At 39.0% G+C, this 20,978-nt stretch overlaps 1 protein-coding gene across 1 annotated transcript in view; it reads right to left on the minus strand.

The window, feature by feature from the left end:
• LOC135195874 (molybdenum cofactor sulfurase-like) overlaps positions 1-20,978 on the minus strand; it is a 288,858-nt gene that overhangs the window by 89,280 nt on the left and 178,600 nt on the right. Inside the window, exons 7-8 of the mRNA XM_064222384.1 lie at positions 20,287-20,363; positions 3,134-3,333 (exon numbers count right to left, since the gene is read on the minus strand). Of these exons, the coding sequence (XP_064078454.1) occupies positions 3,134-3,333; positions 20,287-20,363 (277 nt within the window). The remainder of the gene's footprint in view (positions 1-3,133; positions 3,334-20,286; positions 20,364-20,978) is intronic.

The raw sequence follows: 20,978 nt of genomic DNA on the forward strand, positions 1-20,978 counted from the left end.
GACTTCGGTCTAACCGAAAGTTCACCCTCCGAAAATCCTTGGAAGGAAGAGGTAGAAGGGATAGGGGAAGACGATCCAGAATGACCCAAGGGTAGCCCTTGAGCCCCTAGCAAACCTGCCTCATCTAACGTCCTACCTGTTTCCCCTACCGCCATGGGCTCGAGGTCCAAGTTGAGAGTTGCCACGTCGTCAATGATCTCCAAATTCCCAGGGTCCGCCAAGGCTTAAGCCACCTGATGTTGGATGGTGGCGATGTACGGGGCCGCCGCTTGCGGGTCGACGTAGGAGGTTGTCTTTCCGCCGGGGAAGATCAGAGCAGCCATCTTCTTGTCGAGAATGTAGGGCTGCCCCTTGGTGACGTTCCTCCCGAACCCGCCGACCCAGGCTTTCAAGGTGGTTGTCGCGGCGTCCCTGACGGCTTGAGCAGCCTGAAAGAGAAGGTTAGTATAAATACTAAGCTAGGAAGACTAAAATATATGTGATTTATATATAGATATATCACTTATTAGGACTGTATACATATAGGCCAAATTATACATGACAGTTGTTCTCCGGACGGTACTTACTCCGGAGGTAACCTGATCTACCAGATCATAACAAATTGAGCAACTCTCGTGGTGCCAGACTGCTATGTCTCTGTAGCAATAGCGCAGACAGCATGGGTCTGGCAGACCTCGTGCCCACAGGGGTCCTGCAGGACAGCAAAGTCCAGGAAGTGATATATTATGACACCGGAGGATACCGGAGTGATTGACATAGGAGTTAGCCTCCCGCTGCTCTCCTGGCGTGAGTGGTGGGTATCCGATAGAGCTGGTAGACTAGTTTCAGTACAATTCTAGTGTTACCAGAGTAAGGAGATTCACCAAACCAGTTACCTGCCTATACGCTGGAGCGAGGAGTACGAGGACAGAGGGGGAGCATGAGGAGGCTAGTAAAAAACCAGTCGGGGGAGCGTAGCTCCGCCGTAACAAATACACGCAGGCAGGAGGAGAACTCGGATGGTGAGCGGGAACTCCGCCGGCTAGCGAAAACAAAATAAACAAACAATAACAAATTAACATAAGGTAAAATAAGGCAACATATGGGAGGAGCATGCGGCGGGGCTTCTCTCAGTCACCACACCTAAGGACTGGCGGAGCCAAGGGGACCCACCGCCGGAGTGGTGGGGAGGGTGGTGACTCGGGGTGAGAGAGAGCTGATCGGAAACCGAGGAGGTCCGAGCGTAGCCGAGCCAGGTGGCCAGCCGAGACCAACCACACGGGAGACGCCCCCTGGAACCGAGGGGTGAGAGCGGTATGAGCTGAGCCAGCTTCGGATGTCCCCCTGCAAACTCCCGTATCCCCCCCGTGTGGAGGGGGGAGAAGGGAGGGAGCTCGGATGGTTGCCATGGGCAACGTGAGCGAGCGGTACTCCCCCCCCTAGGGGGTGGAAGGAGCGTGGGGACAGTAGCCGGGTGGCTCGTGTCGATCGCCTGGCTCGCCGTGAACGTGGTAAGACCACACGGTAAGACAGGCCAGGCGGTCTGAGGTGGCCTAGGCTACCTCTAACCGTCTCAAAGCATGCATAAATAGCCTAATGCAACACGGGGAAGAGGAAGATAAATAACCAGATAGAGAGAAAGCAACATCCTGGAGAAGCTAGACGAGCCAACCCAGAAGGGAGGGCGCCGAACAACTCGGGAGCTGGCCTCTGCCGATACATAAGAACGGAGGGCGGCGGCCAGGGTGGTCAGGACTAAAAGTAAAGACAGATGTCCTAAAGGAGCCTAAACAGACCTAAACAAAGGAACACGCATGCATGAACACTGAGCTAAGGAGCGATGTAGGCTACGAGCTCCAGCGAGCTATGAATCCCCGTGAAAGCTAGCAAAAGCACATCATACGGTAAAATCTTTGCACAACGTATAAAAATGTAGGCATATATACTGCTAAATTCAAGCTAAAACGGTATGGGAGACCGAAGAAGCATGAAAGAATGAAACACGTGGGACGAGCCGCCTGAGACGACTCTATAACCAGGCCGAAGGAGGCGCCGTCTTATAACCTAAATAAAAATGGTTAAACGGGTCCCTGGCTGGCTAAAAATAAGTGAAACACTTTAGCAGTACTTAACTTAGCTGCGGTGATGGCTTGGAGTTCCATGGTAAGGATAAATAAAAAAAACAGAGCACAAAACACAGCGAAGAAAAAACACGTGTGCGCAAGATGGTGCTAACGGAAAGGATGTACGCTAGAGGCGTTCGTGATGGCGTCGGGAGCGCTAGTAGTAGTAGTAGCTGGGTGCGGGCCTTGTGTCTGCCCTCTCAGGTAGGGGGATTTTGTAGAAGGATGGATCTAAATGGTAAGAGACCCGTAGTAGTGGTTTCACTCACCCCAGAAACCATACCGACACCTTTTTATATAAGGTCAGCGAGTCAGAATACTCTGACATTCCATTTTAGTTTTTTCTCTGGTAATGTTAGTAATTTTTACCTTAGAAATGTGTGCTAAAAGGACACTTCATGAAGCGACACGGGCTGATCCCAGAAATAACCAATATCATTATTCCTGATACAGAATCTTCAGAGCTTGTACTACCTCTACTGAAAGTCCTTCATCAGATAAAAGGGTTCTGTTGGAGCTACACCAGCTAGGGTTACCATCAAAGAGAGAATATTTCATAATAAAAAATATATACTATAGGAATATCCTTCATCCAAATGCATGGATATAGTATATACAGTACAGTATATGGTACTACATATTTTCAGTAATATTTTTAGGCAAATGCCTTAGTCCAGGAAAAGGAAATAGTTTCAAAAGAATATGGCAATGATACAAAGCTTTTGCTTATAACATGGGAACCACTAAGAATTGGCCATTTTGTCCTTTATGCATGTCCACTCTATACTGTGGGTGATATTATAGCAAGTTCAAAATCATCAGGTTTGTTCAATAAAAAATATAGGCTCTCTACAAATTCAAATAACAATAAATAATAATAATAATGAATAATAATAATAATAATAATAATAATAATAATAATATTTAATAATAAATAATTAATCAATAATAATAATAATCTTAACAATAACAACAAACAAAAAACTTTGACCTTTCTTTTCCTTGAAAAAATACCTTAATATTATACTAACCTGTGCATATCCAACATATGAGCCATTTGATCTGAGCAAATTGAAATTGATAATTGATCCATGGATATCAACAGTCCATGACTCATCTTGCAAGTAGAATTCTGCCACCGATTCTCCGTTAGTATGTCTATAACTACGTAAACAGTGGTGAGTGTAACGAGATAAGTTGAACACATGATGCATGATGTTCTCCATCCCACCTGTTTGTAAAATTAGACTAGTTACATCCTAAAAGGTTAAAATAGGGACTTTCAGTTAGAGAATGCAGTGTACTATATTTAAATTATCATAAGGTAACTTCCATGGAAAAACACTTCACTAAGATCGCAGTAACTAAATGCAAAAACTTTAAATTCTTGAGGGAAAAAAATAATTTTGCTGAACTATGTGACTGTGACACAAGCCATCCAGCTAATAATCCTGATTTGTTTTCTAGAAACACTTAGTACATATTTAGTAAGCACTGCTGGATTTTATAATACTAAGGGTCATTTAAAATACAGCATAGGTACCTTTATAAAAAAAAGGGAACTACTGTTAGTGTACTAGATAAGTAGAAAAATACTTCAGTTTGTGATACAAGCATGAAATCTGGCACAATTGCTCATTTTATCCCCTCTTTTAGGTGTCCACACATAATTCCAATATGGCTGCCACTTTTCAAGATGGCCACTACTTGTTTCAATTTCTGACACTGAATAAAACATTGCAGAAATAAATACATTAATCATTACTCAGATACATTGTCTTCTTGGGTAGAAGAGTTAACCCTTAAACACTGAGCCACTATTTACCAAAGTGTCTCTCGTATGCCGGTGGCGTTTGGGAGTTAGCACCGAAGCGGAAAAAAAGTTTTTTCAAAAAATCACAGCACGCTTAGTTTTAAGATTAAGTGTTCATTTTTGGCTCCTTTTTTGTCATTGCCTGAAGTTTAGTAAGCAACCATCAGAAATGAAAAAAATATCGTTATCATATATAAATATTGGAATACATATATGACCGCGGAAAACATTTTTCATTTACAATTGTATACAAATCGCGCCGCTGTGAGCAAAACAGTTAAAGCTAATGAGTTAATTTTTATTGTTGTATTGTACACTAAATTGCGATCATTTTGGTATATAACACATTTTAAAACGATCAAAGCAACACAGAGGAAATATTATCACAAAATGATGCATGAATTCGTAACGCGCGGACGTAAAGTTTTTTTTTAAATTCACCATAAATCGAAATATGGTGCCAGAGACTTCCTATTTGTTGCTAAATGAAGGTAATTGATTGAATATTACTAGACTGTAAGTGTTTTAGCTTAAAATTACAGTTTTTGACCATTTCGGTTGAGTTAAAGTTGACTGAAGGCTGAATTTTTTCTATTTATCGTTAGTTATATGAAAATATTTCAAACCTGATAAAAGCTACAACCATGAATTATTTTTGGTTGTATTCTACATGAAATTGCGCACATTTTCACATGTAAAACTTTATGTAACGGCTAATATAAAACGGTGAAAACATTACGACAATCTGACATAAGAATTTCTGAGATTTTCGGCTGAGTTACCGCGCATGGATGTAAGGAAAAAGTGTTTTTCAAAAATTCACCATAAATCAAAATACTGTGTTAGAGACTTCCCGTTTGTTGCAAAATGAGGGTAAATGATTGAATATTACTAGAATGTAAGAGTTTTAGTTTACAATTGCGTTTTTCGACCATTTTGGTCTCGTCAAAGTTGACCGAAGGTTGAAATTTTGGCACTTATCGTTTATATGAAAATATTTCAAAACTGATAAAAGCTACAACCATAGGTTTCTTTTTTTTTGTATTTTACATGAAATTGCACTCATTTTCATATATAAAACTTTATGTAACGGCTAACATAAAACGGTGCAAACATTAGGACAAAGTGACGAAAGAATTTCTGAGATTTTCGGCAGAGTTACCGCACGCGGATGTAAGTAAAAAATGTTTGTAAAAAATTCACCATAAATCAAAATATTGTGCTAGAGACTTCCAATTTGTTGCAAAATGAAGGTAAATGATTGAATATTACTAGAATGTAAGAGTTTTAGCTTACAGTTGCATTTTTTGACCATTCCAGTAGAGTCAAAGTTGACCAAAGGTTGAAATTTTGGCACATAGTGATTTATATGAAAATATTTCAAAACTGATAAAAGCTACAACCGTGAGTTATTTTTTGTTGTATTCTACATGAAATTTCACACATTTTCATATATAAAGCTTTATGTAATGGCTAATATAAAACGGTGCAAACATTATGACAAAGTGAAGAAAAAATTTCCGAGATTTTAGGCAGAGTTACCGCGTGCAGCCATAAAGAAAAAGTTTTTTCAAAAATTCACCATAAATCGAAATATTGTGCTAGAGTTTTCCAATTTGTTGCCAAATGAAGGTAAATGATTGAATAATACTCGAATGTAAGAGTTTTAACTTCCAATTGCGTTTTTTTGCCATTTTGGTCGAGTCAAAGTTGACCAAAGGTTGAATTTTGGCACTTATCGTGATTTATATGAAAATCTTTCAAAACTTATAAAAGCTACAACTATTGGTTTTTGTTGTTGTATTCTACATGAAATTGCGCACTTTTCATATATAAAACTTTATGTAATGGCTAATATAAAACGGTGCAAAAATTACGACAAGGTGACGAAAGAATTCCTGAGACAGACATAAGGAAAAAGTTTTTTTCAAAAATTCACCATAAATAGAAATATAGTGCTAGAGACTTCCAATTTGTTGCCAAATAAAGGTAAATGACTGAACATTACTAAAATGTAAGAGTTTTAGTTTACAATTGCGTTTTTCTACCATTTTGGTCGAGTCAATGTTGACTGAAGGTTGAAATTTTGGCACTTATCGTGATTTATATGAAAATATGTCAAAACTGATAAAAGTTACAACCATAGTTGTTTTTAGCTGTATTCTACATGAAATTGTGCACATTTTCATATATAAACCTCTATGTAACGGCTAATACAAAACGGTGCAAAAATTACGACAAAGTGACGAAAGAATTTCCGAGATGTGTTGCTGATGCTTTTTAGTGCAAGAAGAAAGAAATTCGTGCATGCGCAGCTGGGTAATGCTTGTAAACAAAACAACAGCGTGATCTGTGAACTCCCAGCATCCCTCAAGGCGTGTGATTTCAAATATTTCGCAAACTAGGCATATAACTATTTTTCCCCAAATATTTAAAAAACTTTTTGTAGTCGACGTACCGTATGTCTGATTAGCATCCGACAGACAATTTTAGTCAACATATAGGTGTTTAAGGGTTAATTGACGATATCACCAGAGCTCCTACTACTATATTTACCATTGCGATAAAGATGGCGTACAGAATGGCCACCATAAAAAATTTTGCTTGATAACTTCGCAACTAAGAAAGATAGTACAGACATTAAATTTTTATCTATGCCTACATTCATGAGGCCAGAGAATCTGCATCTAGGATTTCTACTGGGCTATTATCAATATTACATATTGGTGACAGTGGCATCTCCCAGTCAGGCTGATATTTCCAGCACCCTGTTAAATGAGGCATCTCTACCAGGTTTTTCTTCCTGGTTTTGGCACAGACAGCCATGCCCATGAACACTGGAAAAGGAGTTTCCCTACCCTTTGAATGTTGATGTACACTTGCTCCTTCTGTTTTGAGAAACAGTTGTACTGCAGGAGCTCATCATCATATTTTATGGCCCCATTGTTCTACCCATTGGAGGGCTGTGTCGTTTGCTGTTCTTAGATCCATGTCCGAACAAGTGGGCCCTAGTGAGCAACTACACAAGATGTGATTCATATTTTGGACTGGTTCCCCACAGGGACATTCAGCACCATCTCTGGAGGTTATCCCCTGTCCTACCAACTTTTGTTCTTCCTCTATTCAGGGTGACCCATTTCCTTCTGGTGAGGGAGAATCTACAGGGCAGGTCTTCACTAGGGTCAGGGAGGGCATTACGTATTAGTAGTCCGACTGTCGTTCTCTCTCCATTTCTGCAGTCTGTATTCTGATAGGTCTGGGGTCTCTAGTTCTTTCACGGTCATGAAGCTCTTAAGTGATTTCTGAGATCATTTGCTTGCTTGGTCTTTTCCTTTCTAGCCATGGCATCTCGACAGATGTTAGGTGGTGCGATGCTGGTTCGTCTATACAAAGCTGGCAGGGGTGTTGTATTCAATGAGCCAGTGATTAGTCGGCAGGCTTTATTTAGCTCGATATTCACTCTTTTGGCATGACTTGATCAATCCTACACAAGAGCACAATATTCTGCAGTGGAGTAACATAGTGCTAGGGTCATTTGCTTTTAAAGTTTTTTGCATCTGCTCCCCACTAAGTGAATGCAATTTTGGTTAGGAGGTTATTTCTGGGGGCCACTTTTTTTTTCTTGAGCTTGTTGACATGCTCCTTGAAAGTCAGTGTTCTATCAAGAGTGATGCCAAGATAGACTGGATGTGGATGGTTTTCCAGTTCCTCGCTATCCCATTTTATTTTCAGTTTTCTGTATGCCTGGTGGTTGTTCAGATGGAATGAGCATACCTGAGTTTTCATGGGGTTTGCTTTGTGGTGTCATTTTTTATAATAGTCTGAGAGATATGATAATGTCGTCAAGTCTTTCTTCGATGGTTTTAAAGGAACGTGACTGTGTTGCAATACAGAGATCATCAGCATATATAAACCTCTGGATTTTCTGGAGTTGTGGTAGGTCATTTGTGTAGGTGTTGAATAATAATGAGGCTAGTACAGAGCCCTGTGGGAGCCCATTTGTCTGCTTCCTCCACCTACTTTTCCTGCCATCCATTTCCACATAGAAAGATCTGCTTTCTGAGAGTGATCCAATGATACGCACAATGGTTGGGTTTTGGGTCATTTGGGCTACCTTGAAGAGAACAGCTCTGTGGTTGACTGTGCCATAGGCAGCTGTGAGATTGACAAACACAGCACCTGTAATTTGTTTGTTCTCTAATCCACCCTCTATAAATTGTGTTAGGTTCAAGACCTGACTGCAGCATGATCATCCTGGTCGAAAGCCTGCTTGATCTGGTGTTAGTTGCTCCTCAGTGGTGGAGGCTAGGCGGGACATTATCATGCGCTTATAGAGTTTGTAGGTGATGCAAAGTAAGGATATTGGTCGGTAGCTCTTAGGTGAGCTTGGATCTTTACCAGGCTTGAGAAGAGCCACAACTCTTGGGATTTGGTATGTCAATGCACATTTATTGAAAAGAGCCAGAAGCCAAGTCCTAGCCTTATCTCCAAAATGCAGAATCATCTCGACCACAATTCCGTCTAGACCAGCAGCTTTCCCTGACTTCATGTATTTCATGGCTGATTGTAATTCGTTCCTGGTAAACGGTTCAAATATATCATCACTCTGTGACAAGATGCATTACATGTCTTGCTTCATTTTCTTTAGATATCCCCTCTCCCTATTTTGGTTGTTGGTCTTTCCATTGATTAGGAGTTGATGGGCTACTTCATTAGGGGTGACTGCTGCTATTCTTGCTGGGTACCAGTCTTCTGAGTTAAGCTTTTTGATGGTGCTCCAGGCCTTTTTACTGTTGTGAGTCATATTGATGTTTGTGATGGTTTCTTGCCAGCGTTCACGTCCTTCATGGCATAGTGATGATAACAAGTCTTCTCCAAGCTCCAAGGTGTTCTCAGAGAAAGGATCATCATTGTAGGCCTGACATATTTGTTTGTTTTGATCTGAGAGACCAGGGATATACAAGTCTCTACAGTGTCTGGGAATGTTTTCCTTTGCAGCTTGTATTACCAGTGATTGGAAGTCTCCATATCCCTCTGGGTCAGGTACAATGTTTGCAATTTTGTTTTCTATATCAGATGTAAAGCCTTCCCAATCGGCCTGGCTGTAGTTTGATCTGGGGTTTCGGTATTTTGTTTCGCGGGGTTGTATGACTGGTTCTATGTCAATAGCCACTGGTTGGTGTTGGGATTTTTATATTGGGTCCATGATTGTTCTTGAGAATGATTGGTGGTATTTAGCAGAGACAAATGCCAGGTCAGGATTGTATCCCCTCCTCCATCGTGCACTCTGAAATGTGGTGTCATCTTTTGCCTCATATAAGATCGTAAGGTGATTAGCAAGGGCCCATTCCTCCACTGCCTCACCATCGTGGTTGGTGTTATTGTAATCCCAGTGTTGTGGCAATTAAAGTCCCCAACCACGAGACAAGGCTTATTGTCAGAGATGTTGATCTGGGGCTGCGGGAAAGAACCAGGAGGGGGTTTGTAGACTGAAATGATGTTTAGGTGTTCAGCTTCCACATGTAGAATCTTCAGCCCATCCTTGGATAGGTCTCTGCTTCTATGAATAATGGATTTCTCACTAGCATATATTGCACTTCCATGGATTGGGCTTTCGTGGGAGATAATTAAGTCCATGCCAGGTATTTTAGGCAGTCTAAGATCCTTGTGAGTCTCTTGGATGCACAGTACACTGGCCTTCAGGTTGGTGAGCAGATCTACTTTTGCTGCTGACAGGCCCTCAGCATTAAAACTGATAATTCTGAGCTTACTCATATTGCCAAGAGGCCGAGGGTTTATCCTTTTACCAGATCTTGCAGGAGCTGAGCAATAGCCAGGCCTGACTTTGATGAGTCAAACCTTAGCTGTTATTGTCTGCTCCATGAGCAGACTCTTGAGGTATGGCACCATTGATGCATCCTTCACCAAAGGTGCCATCAAACCTGGACTGATGATCCAGAATTTGCTTCCTCAGTATCTTTGCTGTTTTAGCAATCACAAGTGTATCTGAGTAGTCAGATGCCTGAGATAGGGCTAAAGCTACATCTTTCTGCAAGGCACGTAGCACACTTCTTCCTTTCTTGTGTCCTTCTAATTCATGGATTTCTGCTGACAATTTGCCCTTTATCTTGTTGAATTTACAATGGGTGAGGCAATGCTCCACTGTTTCAGGCGCTGCTGGTATAATTGGAATATGTGTGCAAGAGGAAATATGACAGGACCATATGAACTCAAGCTGGTTTCAATGATAAAATTAACCAATTCCTCATAGATCCAGTGGATATACACCTGCTTCTTCATTGTGACATTGTTTTTCTCAACATTTCTAAGATGGGAGCTCTCCCTATTGTAAAGGCCAGTGAGACATAGAGGATGGTATTTTAGTGTGATTGTACTCTTTGTAGTCTCTTGTTGAGATGCATGGTCATTACTTGTTGAAGATCTGATACAGATTCCACATTTAAAAAAAATGCATACTTCATTGTCATGACTCATTTAACATTGTTTAGCATGCTTTTCCTGTGGTTCACTACCTTCACCCGGGGGGAGGAGTGGGGGGAATCTTAATGCATACATGGACAGTTTCCGGTATCAAGCAGACAAACACTTTTGACCCTTTAAACTAGCAGGTAAATTCCAAAAACAGTATCAGCACCTGCATTTCTTTAATGCATAAAGCAAATACACACACACACACACACAATATATATATACATTATATATATATATAATATATACAATATATATATATATACATATATAGATATATATATATATATATATATATATATATATATATATATATATATATATTATACATACTATACATACATACACACACACAACACACACACACACACACACACACACACTATATATATATATATATATATATATATATATATATATATATATATATATATACGGTATATGCATACATACATACATACATATATATATATATATTATTCTGGGTTTGACCTGTGTCTGCTGTTGAAATGTACCTGTAGCTCGCATTTCTAGGTATAAATAGATTCTAAATATACTAGAGAAAAAGCTAAAATGGAATGCTAAAGTTACTACCTTCAGCTCAATCACCCAAGGGCGTGGGTATAAGCACTGGGGCAAGTCGAGGCCACTATCACAGGACTTCTGCCAATTAGAAGATTCCTTTCAAAGTCCCTCCCACGGCGAGAGCCGTTACAAAGACTACCCCTTCCACCTTCCGCTCGCTACTACTACCACCCATGCCCGGCATCTTCATTCCTGTAATTAGCTGCATTGGTTACGCAGGTGTCTTCGTTGCTCCCCTTGTGCTTTCTTTTGGCAAAGCTATGACTACTGCAGAGCTACCAGTTTCTTCATCCAAGTTGAGTATTCCATTTTGCGTTTTCTTATGTCGTGTGGACACGATGCATCCCCTTTTTTGCCTATTTGGCCTCCTTAGTTTTACGAACCGGGGTGACGCTTTGTTCATCCACAATCTTGGGTGCATCTTCAGACGCCTGCGTTATTTATTTTTGTTTATTTATGATTACACGGTTTTATAGTTACCGTTTTTTCGTATTCCCGTGCATTTTATAACTCCTGCTGTATTTGGAGTTCTGAATTTATTGGGGTCCTTAATTTATTGTTTATTTCTTATGTCTATAGCCTTTGGCTTTTTCCCCAGTCCCTCAGGAAAGTGTTCGTTCACCTTCGTATGTATTATTTATTTTGTATTTTATATGTGTGTAGTGTATTTGGGCTTCCAGTTAGCCAATGTATTTCTGCGGGAAGACCTGTGTTGCCCGGTGAACCCGTCCCTCTTTCTTTCCTGATCCCCCACCCTGTAGCCAGTCCAAGCTTGGGTGTCTATTCCAGGAATGAAAATGCCGGGCATGGGTGGTAGTAGTAGCGAGCGGAAGGTGAAAGGGGTAGTCTTTGTAATGGCTCTCGCCGTGGGAGGGACTTTGAAAGGAATCTTCTAATTGGCAGAAGTCCTGTGATAGTGGCCTCCACTCGCCCCAGAGCTTATACAGACGCCCTTGGGTGATTGAGCTGAAGGTAGTAACTTCAGCATTCCATTTTAGCTTTTTCTCTGGTATATTTAGAATCTATTTATACTTAGAAATGCGAGCTACAGGTACATTTTGCCAGGAGACACAGGTCTTCCACCAGAAATAGATTTTTCCTTCGTCAAAATCCCTTTTATATATATATGTATATGTGTGTGATATATCTATATATATATATATATATATATATATATATATATATATATATATATATATGTATAGTCTATTTTTTCTGGATTTCATGCAGGCAAGTCTTGCCCATATGTGCGGGCGCCCATGTTTGTTGCAGCTGCCTCTATGCCACTGACTTCATCCAGCTTTGCTTGGTCAAAGTTAATTGGCATTTCACCAATCTCCTGGAACAATGGTACATTGGTTGAAATCAGTACATACCCATCATGCAGGATTATGATGTAGAGGCCAAGGGTGAAGTTAGACCTTAATTTTTCTTGTCTTCCTGGCTAAGGCAACATTTGCTCAAGTTGTTCTTCCTTTTGCCTGTGATTGAATTTACACTTGCCATTATGAGCTCTTGACTAAGGCTGATGGCCTATCCTTTTACCACCTTCATCTGATATGTACATTGATGTGGGGATAGAACTAGGTTTGGTCACCCTGCACTTAGCCCGATCATTCACTCAGTGCCATCTAAGTCCCATGTGATTTGTACATTATCCTGATAAGTATATAAACAAGCCATGTAGAGCCTCATTTACCCTTGGCTCACCTCTCCCGCACTGGGATCTGTCAATTCAGGCGTGACTGTCTAAGAACTAGATCTACCAACTATATACTATATGATTTTTACTAGCTAATCGATATGGGGCTATTCAACAATGCTTGGGACACTAAAGCAAAGCTTGGTACAGCTTAAGTAAGCAAGATTAGCTGACACTGAACACTATGCTGAGTTAGTAGTAGTGAAGTCACCAATGTGCCCTGGTTGTGCACTGACATTTACTCTTTTAAGCTAAAAGTAAAGATTAAACCACCACTTAAATCACATAGTACTTATAGACTTGCAAAATATTAAAATGTTCAGGATGACATTTTTCCGTGCCTACTGAGTCCTAAGATGCAATTATTAAAGTTTTTGGCTACCACATTGCATGCCATCTTTCTTTATATATGATACATGAAATCTTTAACAGAAATACATTTTACTTTTTGCTTGGTGACTCTGCCTAAAAAGTGTATAACCAAAACAAATGCATAAAAACATGACCATTGGCTCATGAATCCCATGAGACTACGTAGTGGCCATCTTGAAAAGTGGCAGCCGTTTTGGAATTTTAAGTGGACACCAAGTACTTTTCAAAAGTGGCCTATGGACAAGATATGTACCAAATTCCATGCCTGTGTCATTGAATGATGTATTTTAGTGAGAAAAACTATTATATCTACTGCACTATGTGCACAAACTTAGCAGGCTAGAAAGCAAAAGATGAGTTGGCAGTGGAAGGTATTTCCAAATTTTAGATAAAATGGAATGATTCACCTGACCATGATGAAACTATACAGCAACCTCTTTGTGTCAGGGAACAAATCCAATATCCCATTGTACAAACAGACTTTACATGGGACAGGTCAAATTAATGTTCTTTCACAAGGAATACTGCACTTTGAGAAGGATTCACTTCCCAAGAAAATATCAGACATAACTGCCATATGCTTTCAGTATTTAGTAAAAAATTCTAGCTCTCACAAATAGCATTCTATTCCTATTTCCTCGTTACCTTCAGTTACAAAAATGTAACCACCAAATCTTTTCCAAACTGCCTTTTTTGAAGATAATTATACCAAAACAACCTATTCCCAAGACATCTATTTATTTGTCAAAGAATGAGTTCCACTTAGTTCACAACAGGCACAAGGGAAAAGTGTCACTATTGGTTTAGAATTCCTACCGTACGGCATTGGTTGTTTAAAAACTTAGCACACCGGCAATATTCATGGTGTTCACTTGAGCCAAAAGCACCAGATATTCCTCAAGGATGCCTTCTACATTTAATGCTGGTTTACTCTGTCTTTTACACAATCTTTCTCTTCAGTTAGTCTTCTTAACCAATACTTATTCTAGTACTAGTAATATTCTTCACATTTTCTTTTTATAGCTTATAAGACTCAGCAGCATGTAAGACTTCCCCTACTTTCTAAAGGAAATATTAAAAAATATATATAATTGTATTCAAGCATTACCCTCACAATGTTATTTTCGTGGTCAAGATATTTCCTCTGTGCTATTCCTTAAAAGTTCATTTACCTCTACTGCCAAATGAAAATGATATATTTATGATAAAATAAGGTTTTACAAATACTTACCAAAGCAATTAAATAGCTGAAAACTTCCTACCTCAGCAGTTTAAAATTGGAATTTTGCAATGGTGCTACCATTATTTGTGTAGATGAACAGAACCCACCCACTTTCAGGATTGTTAGGTACAAAATAATAGAGAATGGCAATTCATTTGAGCCATCATGTCCATCTGTGGAGAGGAGGGAGGGAGGGCTACAACCATGTAATTGCTTGGTAAGTACATACTATACGTACAACCTAATTTTATCTTAAAAATACAATTTTTACATCAGTGACTTACCAAGCGATTACATAGCTGATTCCATATTGAAAGGAGGCAGGAATTAGGGACAAAAGCGACTCCAAACATTAAAAGAAAGATAATGACTTTGAAATAGACATGTTACCAGCAATGTAACAATCATTGTAATTTACCTGGTAAGAGAGTTGCTGTAGGTGATTCTCTTAACCTGTAGAAGGCATGGCAGTTTTGGCCAGGAACTGCCTTTACATTAGTGGGAACTTTGCAGCCATGGAAGTACACCAAAGACTGACAGAGAGCAAAATATTGCCCTTGCCCTGAACATGGACCAGCAAAAACAACACTGTCACCTATATTATAGATAAAAAAAACCACCACCTCAACCACTAAAATATGAACTGGAGGGTACTCTGGGTACATTATTCCCCCAGGCTTCCCAAAAAAACTCAAACACCTTCATTCAAGGCGAGGAGATAGTAGAGGGACAGTCAGCCCCCATGCCAGCCGTAGATAAAGGTCCTAATGTATTACAATTTTCAAATATCGTCTCAACGTCATCAAGATAATGAGAGGCCAATATCGACCTGGACATCCAGAAGGTAGATTGCAGAATCAAAGCCAATGACATACAATGGCGAAAGGCTAAAGTGGTGACTACTCAAACCTCATGCACCTTAACTCTTAGTAGTGAACTGGAGTCGCTGGCGAGAAGAAGGTAGAAAAACTGCAAAGCCAATACCAAACTAAAGAACCGTATGCTGTTGAAGAACAGTCCTCCTCTGCTTCCTTACTCTCTTCGTCTTCCACCGAAGACAACGGAGATAATGACCCACTGAAGACACCAGAGATAATGACAAGTCCCTAGTAGGCTTATCTGCAGGAGGAGGTTTTCTTAAAAACCCCAAAATGTCATCTTAGCGCTATTGGATGGGCACCAAAGATGGATCCAAAGTTGAAGTCTGTTGTCATAAAGTGGGAGAACCTGAATAAAAAGGCACTAAGGGCCTAAGGGTGGTATATCTTTTCCATTAAGTATCGCTCCTGGGTGCTCTGGCACCAGAGCTCGCACTGAGTGGATACATCACATTCCTTTGTTTTTAGGCACTTGTGTGCTGATGGGCGCCCAAAAACTGTTGCTCCAAGCAGTGTACTAGAGCGGAAGCACCTGCAAGCAGAAGTGTCTAGGTTCATGCACCAAACGTTTCTCTTGCACATGCACTGGCGAGAAACATTCTGGACTGTCCCAGTGACTGCATGAAGGCTCCTCAAGTACTGACAGAACATCCCTGCTGTTCTTACAAAGCACTGGAGGGATGGAGGATTATCCAACATTGGCCTCTTTAATGGGTTCGACCTAGGGGGCAATTACCCTGGGTAATTCCCACCAGCCTCCCTTGGACATTCAGTATGACTTCTCCCAGGTTCAGGGGGTGTAAGTCAATGACTTAGGTCTAGGATAACTGGCAGGCCAAATAATCAACTTCTCCACTACACAACAATCACTTTGAAAGTTAATTTCTGTTAAACCAGACACAAGACTGGCAATGGCATGGGAAGGAAGTGGGGTCCACACGCAGAAGTAAGTGGATTATAGGGCTAGTAGTAGAAGAGAAAAAAAGAGCATGATCTTCACTTCAGGCAGTATATAATTGTTACCCATGGGCATTTTATGGATAGTCCTGGGTGCTCATGGATGTTCTGGCACTTTGGGGCTTATGATAGATGGGTCTAGTGTGTGCCCTTGAACGCTAATAGTACGAGTTGGCATCAAGCTGAAGTGAGCACTTCTGGTTGCTGGAAGAGAGGAGCATTCAAAATTTTGGCATCAACTTAGCTGTGTGCCCTCCTTATAGTACAGCTAACTAATATACTGAAAGAGGATGGTGGGTTAATGCAGCAAGAGAAACAATGCTCAGCCAAGAGAACTAAAAGCACTTTTCAACATTCTTGCCTGTTGTGTGATCCTTTCTGGCAAGTACTGAGCCAGAAGACAAAAGGAAGAGAATGAGAAGGCTTCTTAACTGCCCTAACTACAGTCATACCCCTACACACGAAAGTCCCTACGTACGAAAGACCCAGGTTACAAAAGATTTTTTTGCTTCTGTGTACAAAAATAATTCAAGTTGCAAAAGGGTGTATGTGCTGTAAAGTCCGAGATTTGCCCGGGCCGCCAAGAACAATTTTAAAACTCGCGCAACCCCAACTCAGTACACTCGCCACCATCCTCCCGCTCTCCCATTGGTTCCTAATGCTAGTCACCGCTATAAGATCCTGCTCTCCTATTGGTCAGCATCTGTCCCATCATGCCTCTATGTAAAGGCGTTCCTTGACCATTTCGTTGTGGCAGCATTATCGTAAACACCTGGAATTTGTTCGTTCACATAGATTTTGTTCGTTAACGTAAATTCGTGTTAGTGATTTTGCTTTCGTTGTACTGTAAGTTACTTTATCGTGTTGTGTGTGAACTTAATTACTTACATTATTAACCATGGGTGCCAAGAATGTTGCTGACGTTCACGGAAAGAAGAGGATCCTTTCTATGGAGACGAAGATGGGGATAATCAAGAAGTATTAATGTTTTCTGCCATTTGTTAACCCTCTTACGCCGAAGCGGTAAAAAAAAATTGTCTCCCGTGTGCCGGAGGTGTTTCAGAGTGAGCGTGGAAGTGGAAAAAATATTTTTTTCAAAAAATCACAGCGCGCTTAGTTTTCAAAATTAAGAGTTCATTTTTGGCTATTCTTTTTGTCATTGGCTGAAGTTTAGTATGCAACCATCAGAAATGAAAAAAATTATCATTATCATATATAAATAATGCGATATATGATAGCGCAAAAACGAAATTTCATATATAATTGTATTCAAATCGCGCTGTGCGCAAAACGGTTAAAGGTAACAAGTTACTTTTTTTTTTTTGTAATGTACATTAATTGCGATCATTTTGGTATATAACACATTGTAAAACGAAAAAGCAACACAGAGAAAATATTATCACAAAATAATGCATGAATTCGTAACGCGCGGACGTAAACAAATATTTTTTTCAAAATTCACCATAAATCTTAATATTGTCCTAGAGACTTCCAATTTCTTTCAAAATGAAGACAAATGAATGAATATTACTATACTGTAAGATTATTAGCGTACAATTGCAGTTTTCGACCATATCTGACAAGTTAAAGTTGACCGAATGTCGAATTTTTTTATATATATATTTTTTTATATGCAATTATTTCGGAAATAAGAAAAGCTACAACCTTCAAATATTTTTCGTTTTATTCTACATGAAATTGCGCACATTTTCATATATAAAACTCTATGAAATGCCTAATATGAAACGGAGCAAATATTCCGAGAATGGGAAGTACGCATTTCGGAGATTTGTGGCGGAGAATCCGCGCGCGGAGGGAAGGAAAGATTTTTTTTTAAATTCACCATAAATCTAAATATTTTGCTAGAGACTTCGAATTTGTTTCAAGATGAAGATAAATGACTGAATATTACTAGACTGTAAGAGTTTTAGCTTACAATTGCGTTTTTCGACCATTCCGGTAGAGTCAAAGTTGACCGAACGTGGTTTTTTTTCTATTTATCGTGATTTATATGCAAATATTTCAAAAATGAGAAAAGCTACAACCTTCAATTATTTTTTGTTGTATTCTACATAAAATTGTGCACATTTTCATATATATAAAACTTTATGTAACGGCTAATCTAAAATGGTGCAAACATTACCACAATCGCACGTATGATTTTTTCGGAAGAGTTACCGCGCGGACGTAAAGAAAATGTTATTTCTTTCATAAATTCACCATAAATCGAAATATTGTGCTAGAGACTTCTAATTTGTTGCAAAATGAAGGTAAATGCTTGAATATTATTAGAATATAAACGTTTTAGCTTATAATTGCGTTTTTCGACCATTTCGGTAGAGTCAAAGTTGACCGAAGGTTGAAATTTTGGCAATTATCGTTATTTATATGAAAATATCTCAAAACTGATAAAAGCTACAACCATGGGTTGTTTTTAGTTGTATTGTGCATGAAATTGTGCACATTTCCATATATAAAACTTTATATAACGGCTAATTTTAAAATGGTGCAAACATTACCACAATCGCATGTATGATTTTTTTCGGAAGAGTTACCGCGCGGACGTAAGGAAAAAGTTTTTTCATAAATTCACCATAAATCGAAATATTGTGCTAGAGACTTCCAATTAGTTGCAAAATTAAGGTAAATGATTGATTATTACTAAAATATAAGAGTTTTAGCTTACAATTGCGTTTTTTGACCATTTTGGTAGAGTCAAAGTTGACCGAAGGTTGAAAATTTGGCAATTATTGTTATTTATATGAAAATATCTCAAAACTGATAAAAGCTACAATTATTAGTATTTTATTGTTGTATTCTACATAAAAATGCGCACATTTTCATATATAATACTTCATGTAACGGCTAATTTACAATGGTACAAAAATTATGTCAAGTGACAAAATAATTTCCGAGATGTGTCACAGATACTTTTTAGTGCGGCAAGAAAGAAATTCGTGCTTGCGCACCTGCGTAATGATTGTAAATAAAACAACACCTTGATCCGTGAACTCCCAGCATCCCCCAAGGCGCGTGATTCAAAAGTTTTAGGCTGGTAGGCCTTTAAGTATTTTTCCGCGAATTTAAAAAAAAAAACTTTTGTAAGTTGACGTAAAATACGTCCAGTCGGCACACGGGAGACAAAAAATGTCGACGTAAAATACGTCCAGTCGGCATAAGAGGGTTAATGTGTTTCGTAAAGTTTAGTGTTAATGTTTTCTGCCATTTTTTAATGTGTTACATTTTTTAATGTGTTTCGTAAAGTTAAGTGTTCATGTTTTCTGCCATTTGTCCTCCTCCTTTGTCGCCACTTTAGGACATCTCACTCGAAAGGTAAGGTTCCAGATTTTACTACATACATACATACAGTATTTCTTGTACCCTGTACACTAATACACTTTATTTACAGGTACAGTCATGGTTAGGTTAGGTATTGAATGGTCCAAATTGTTGCATTTCATTGTTTATTGGTCAATTTAGCTTTATTATAAAATTTACTGTGGTATTTTTGTAGGGCTTGGAACGAATTAGGCAATTTACATGTAAAACGTAGTTCTAGATACAAAAAAATCAGGTTACGAAGGCCGCTTCGGAATGGATTAATTTCGTAACCTGAGGCACTACTGTAATTGCCTATGTAATCTATCTGCCTCTAGAATCTTCCTGCCTTACCAGCTAGGCTTACACACACACACACACGTGGCCATCATGCACAACTGAAACATTTGGCTGACAAACTTTTTTTCTATACAGCTTAATGCCTTCATCTCTCCTTGTTGTAAATGGTGCAATGCAAAAACAGAAAACACACATAATGGAGTATGGGACAAAATCAGCTAGAAACAGCCAACATTATTACAGCTTTTAGCTTCGTGACATTAGGTGCAATTGGCATGATGAATTCTGAAAAGAACATAGACATTCCAATGCCACCTGATGGGAAACAAGTGATTACAGAGACAGTTCTAGCAGGTTAGTCAAGTGTTTTGTTTTATTTTGAATGCCAATTGCACCTAATGGCACGAAGATATAAGCTAATTTTAACAGTAGGTAAGATTCAATCCAAATAATACAGTATAGTAATAATTACGATCTGTTATTTGTTCAAGTCTTACAACTTGTTTAACTAATGAACAAATTTTAAAGAGACTTCTATAAATAATTACCTGTATGTTTCAAGATGACATCAAAGCCATGTCTTACTGCAATGATACTGAGGTAAGGTAATGTTCCATCTTCAAACCTATAATGGAAGATGTTAGCAAGAGGCCTGTTAATATGGTTGCAGTACACTAAAGGGATGGAGTTAGTCTAGAAAAGGTAAGTAGTGTACTCCCTTCTACATCTAAAAAAAGAAGAAAATTTGAATTTTTAGTATCTCCAAAATGTGATACATCTACAGCAAAAATAGTCTTGTAAATCTACTAGTAATCATTAATATTGTACTTTGATCCATGCATAGAAAATAATACTGTAGAGTATAATTTTCCTGTAATGTTAATCTCTTTATACTAAATTATTACTTTTATACATCAAGATCTTCTTACATAAACTACATTTTACACAAGAATGTCTTAAAAAGAAAAAGTAAAACTGCTGATATATTTTCATGATAACATACTGTCCTCTAAGGAGAGCAAAGAATTTTAAACAGACATTCAACAACATATCTAAGTATATAATCCAGTGTACAAAAGAATATTAAATAAAATATGGTAATAATGTTTATGTTATACAACAGGTTTTGACGTAGGAAAAACCTATTTTTGGTAGTCGCTGTTGAATCCTCAAAGGAGTTCCCCTCCCTGGTGTGTGCCAGTGCTCCAAGGTGATCAGACTAATATCAAAGAAATATCTT

The sequence above is a fragment of the Macrobrachium nipponense genome, chromosome 17 (genome assembly GCF_015104395.2).
Source record: "Macrobrachium nipponense isolate FS-2020 chromosome 17, ASM1510439v2, whole genome shotgun sequence".
Classification (NCBI taxonomy): domain Eukaryota; kingdom Metazoa; phylum Arthropoda; class Malacostraca; order Decapoda; family Palaemonidae; genus Macrobrachium; species Macrobrachium nipponense.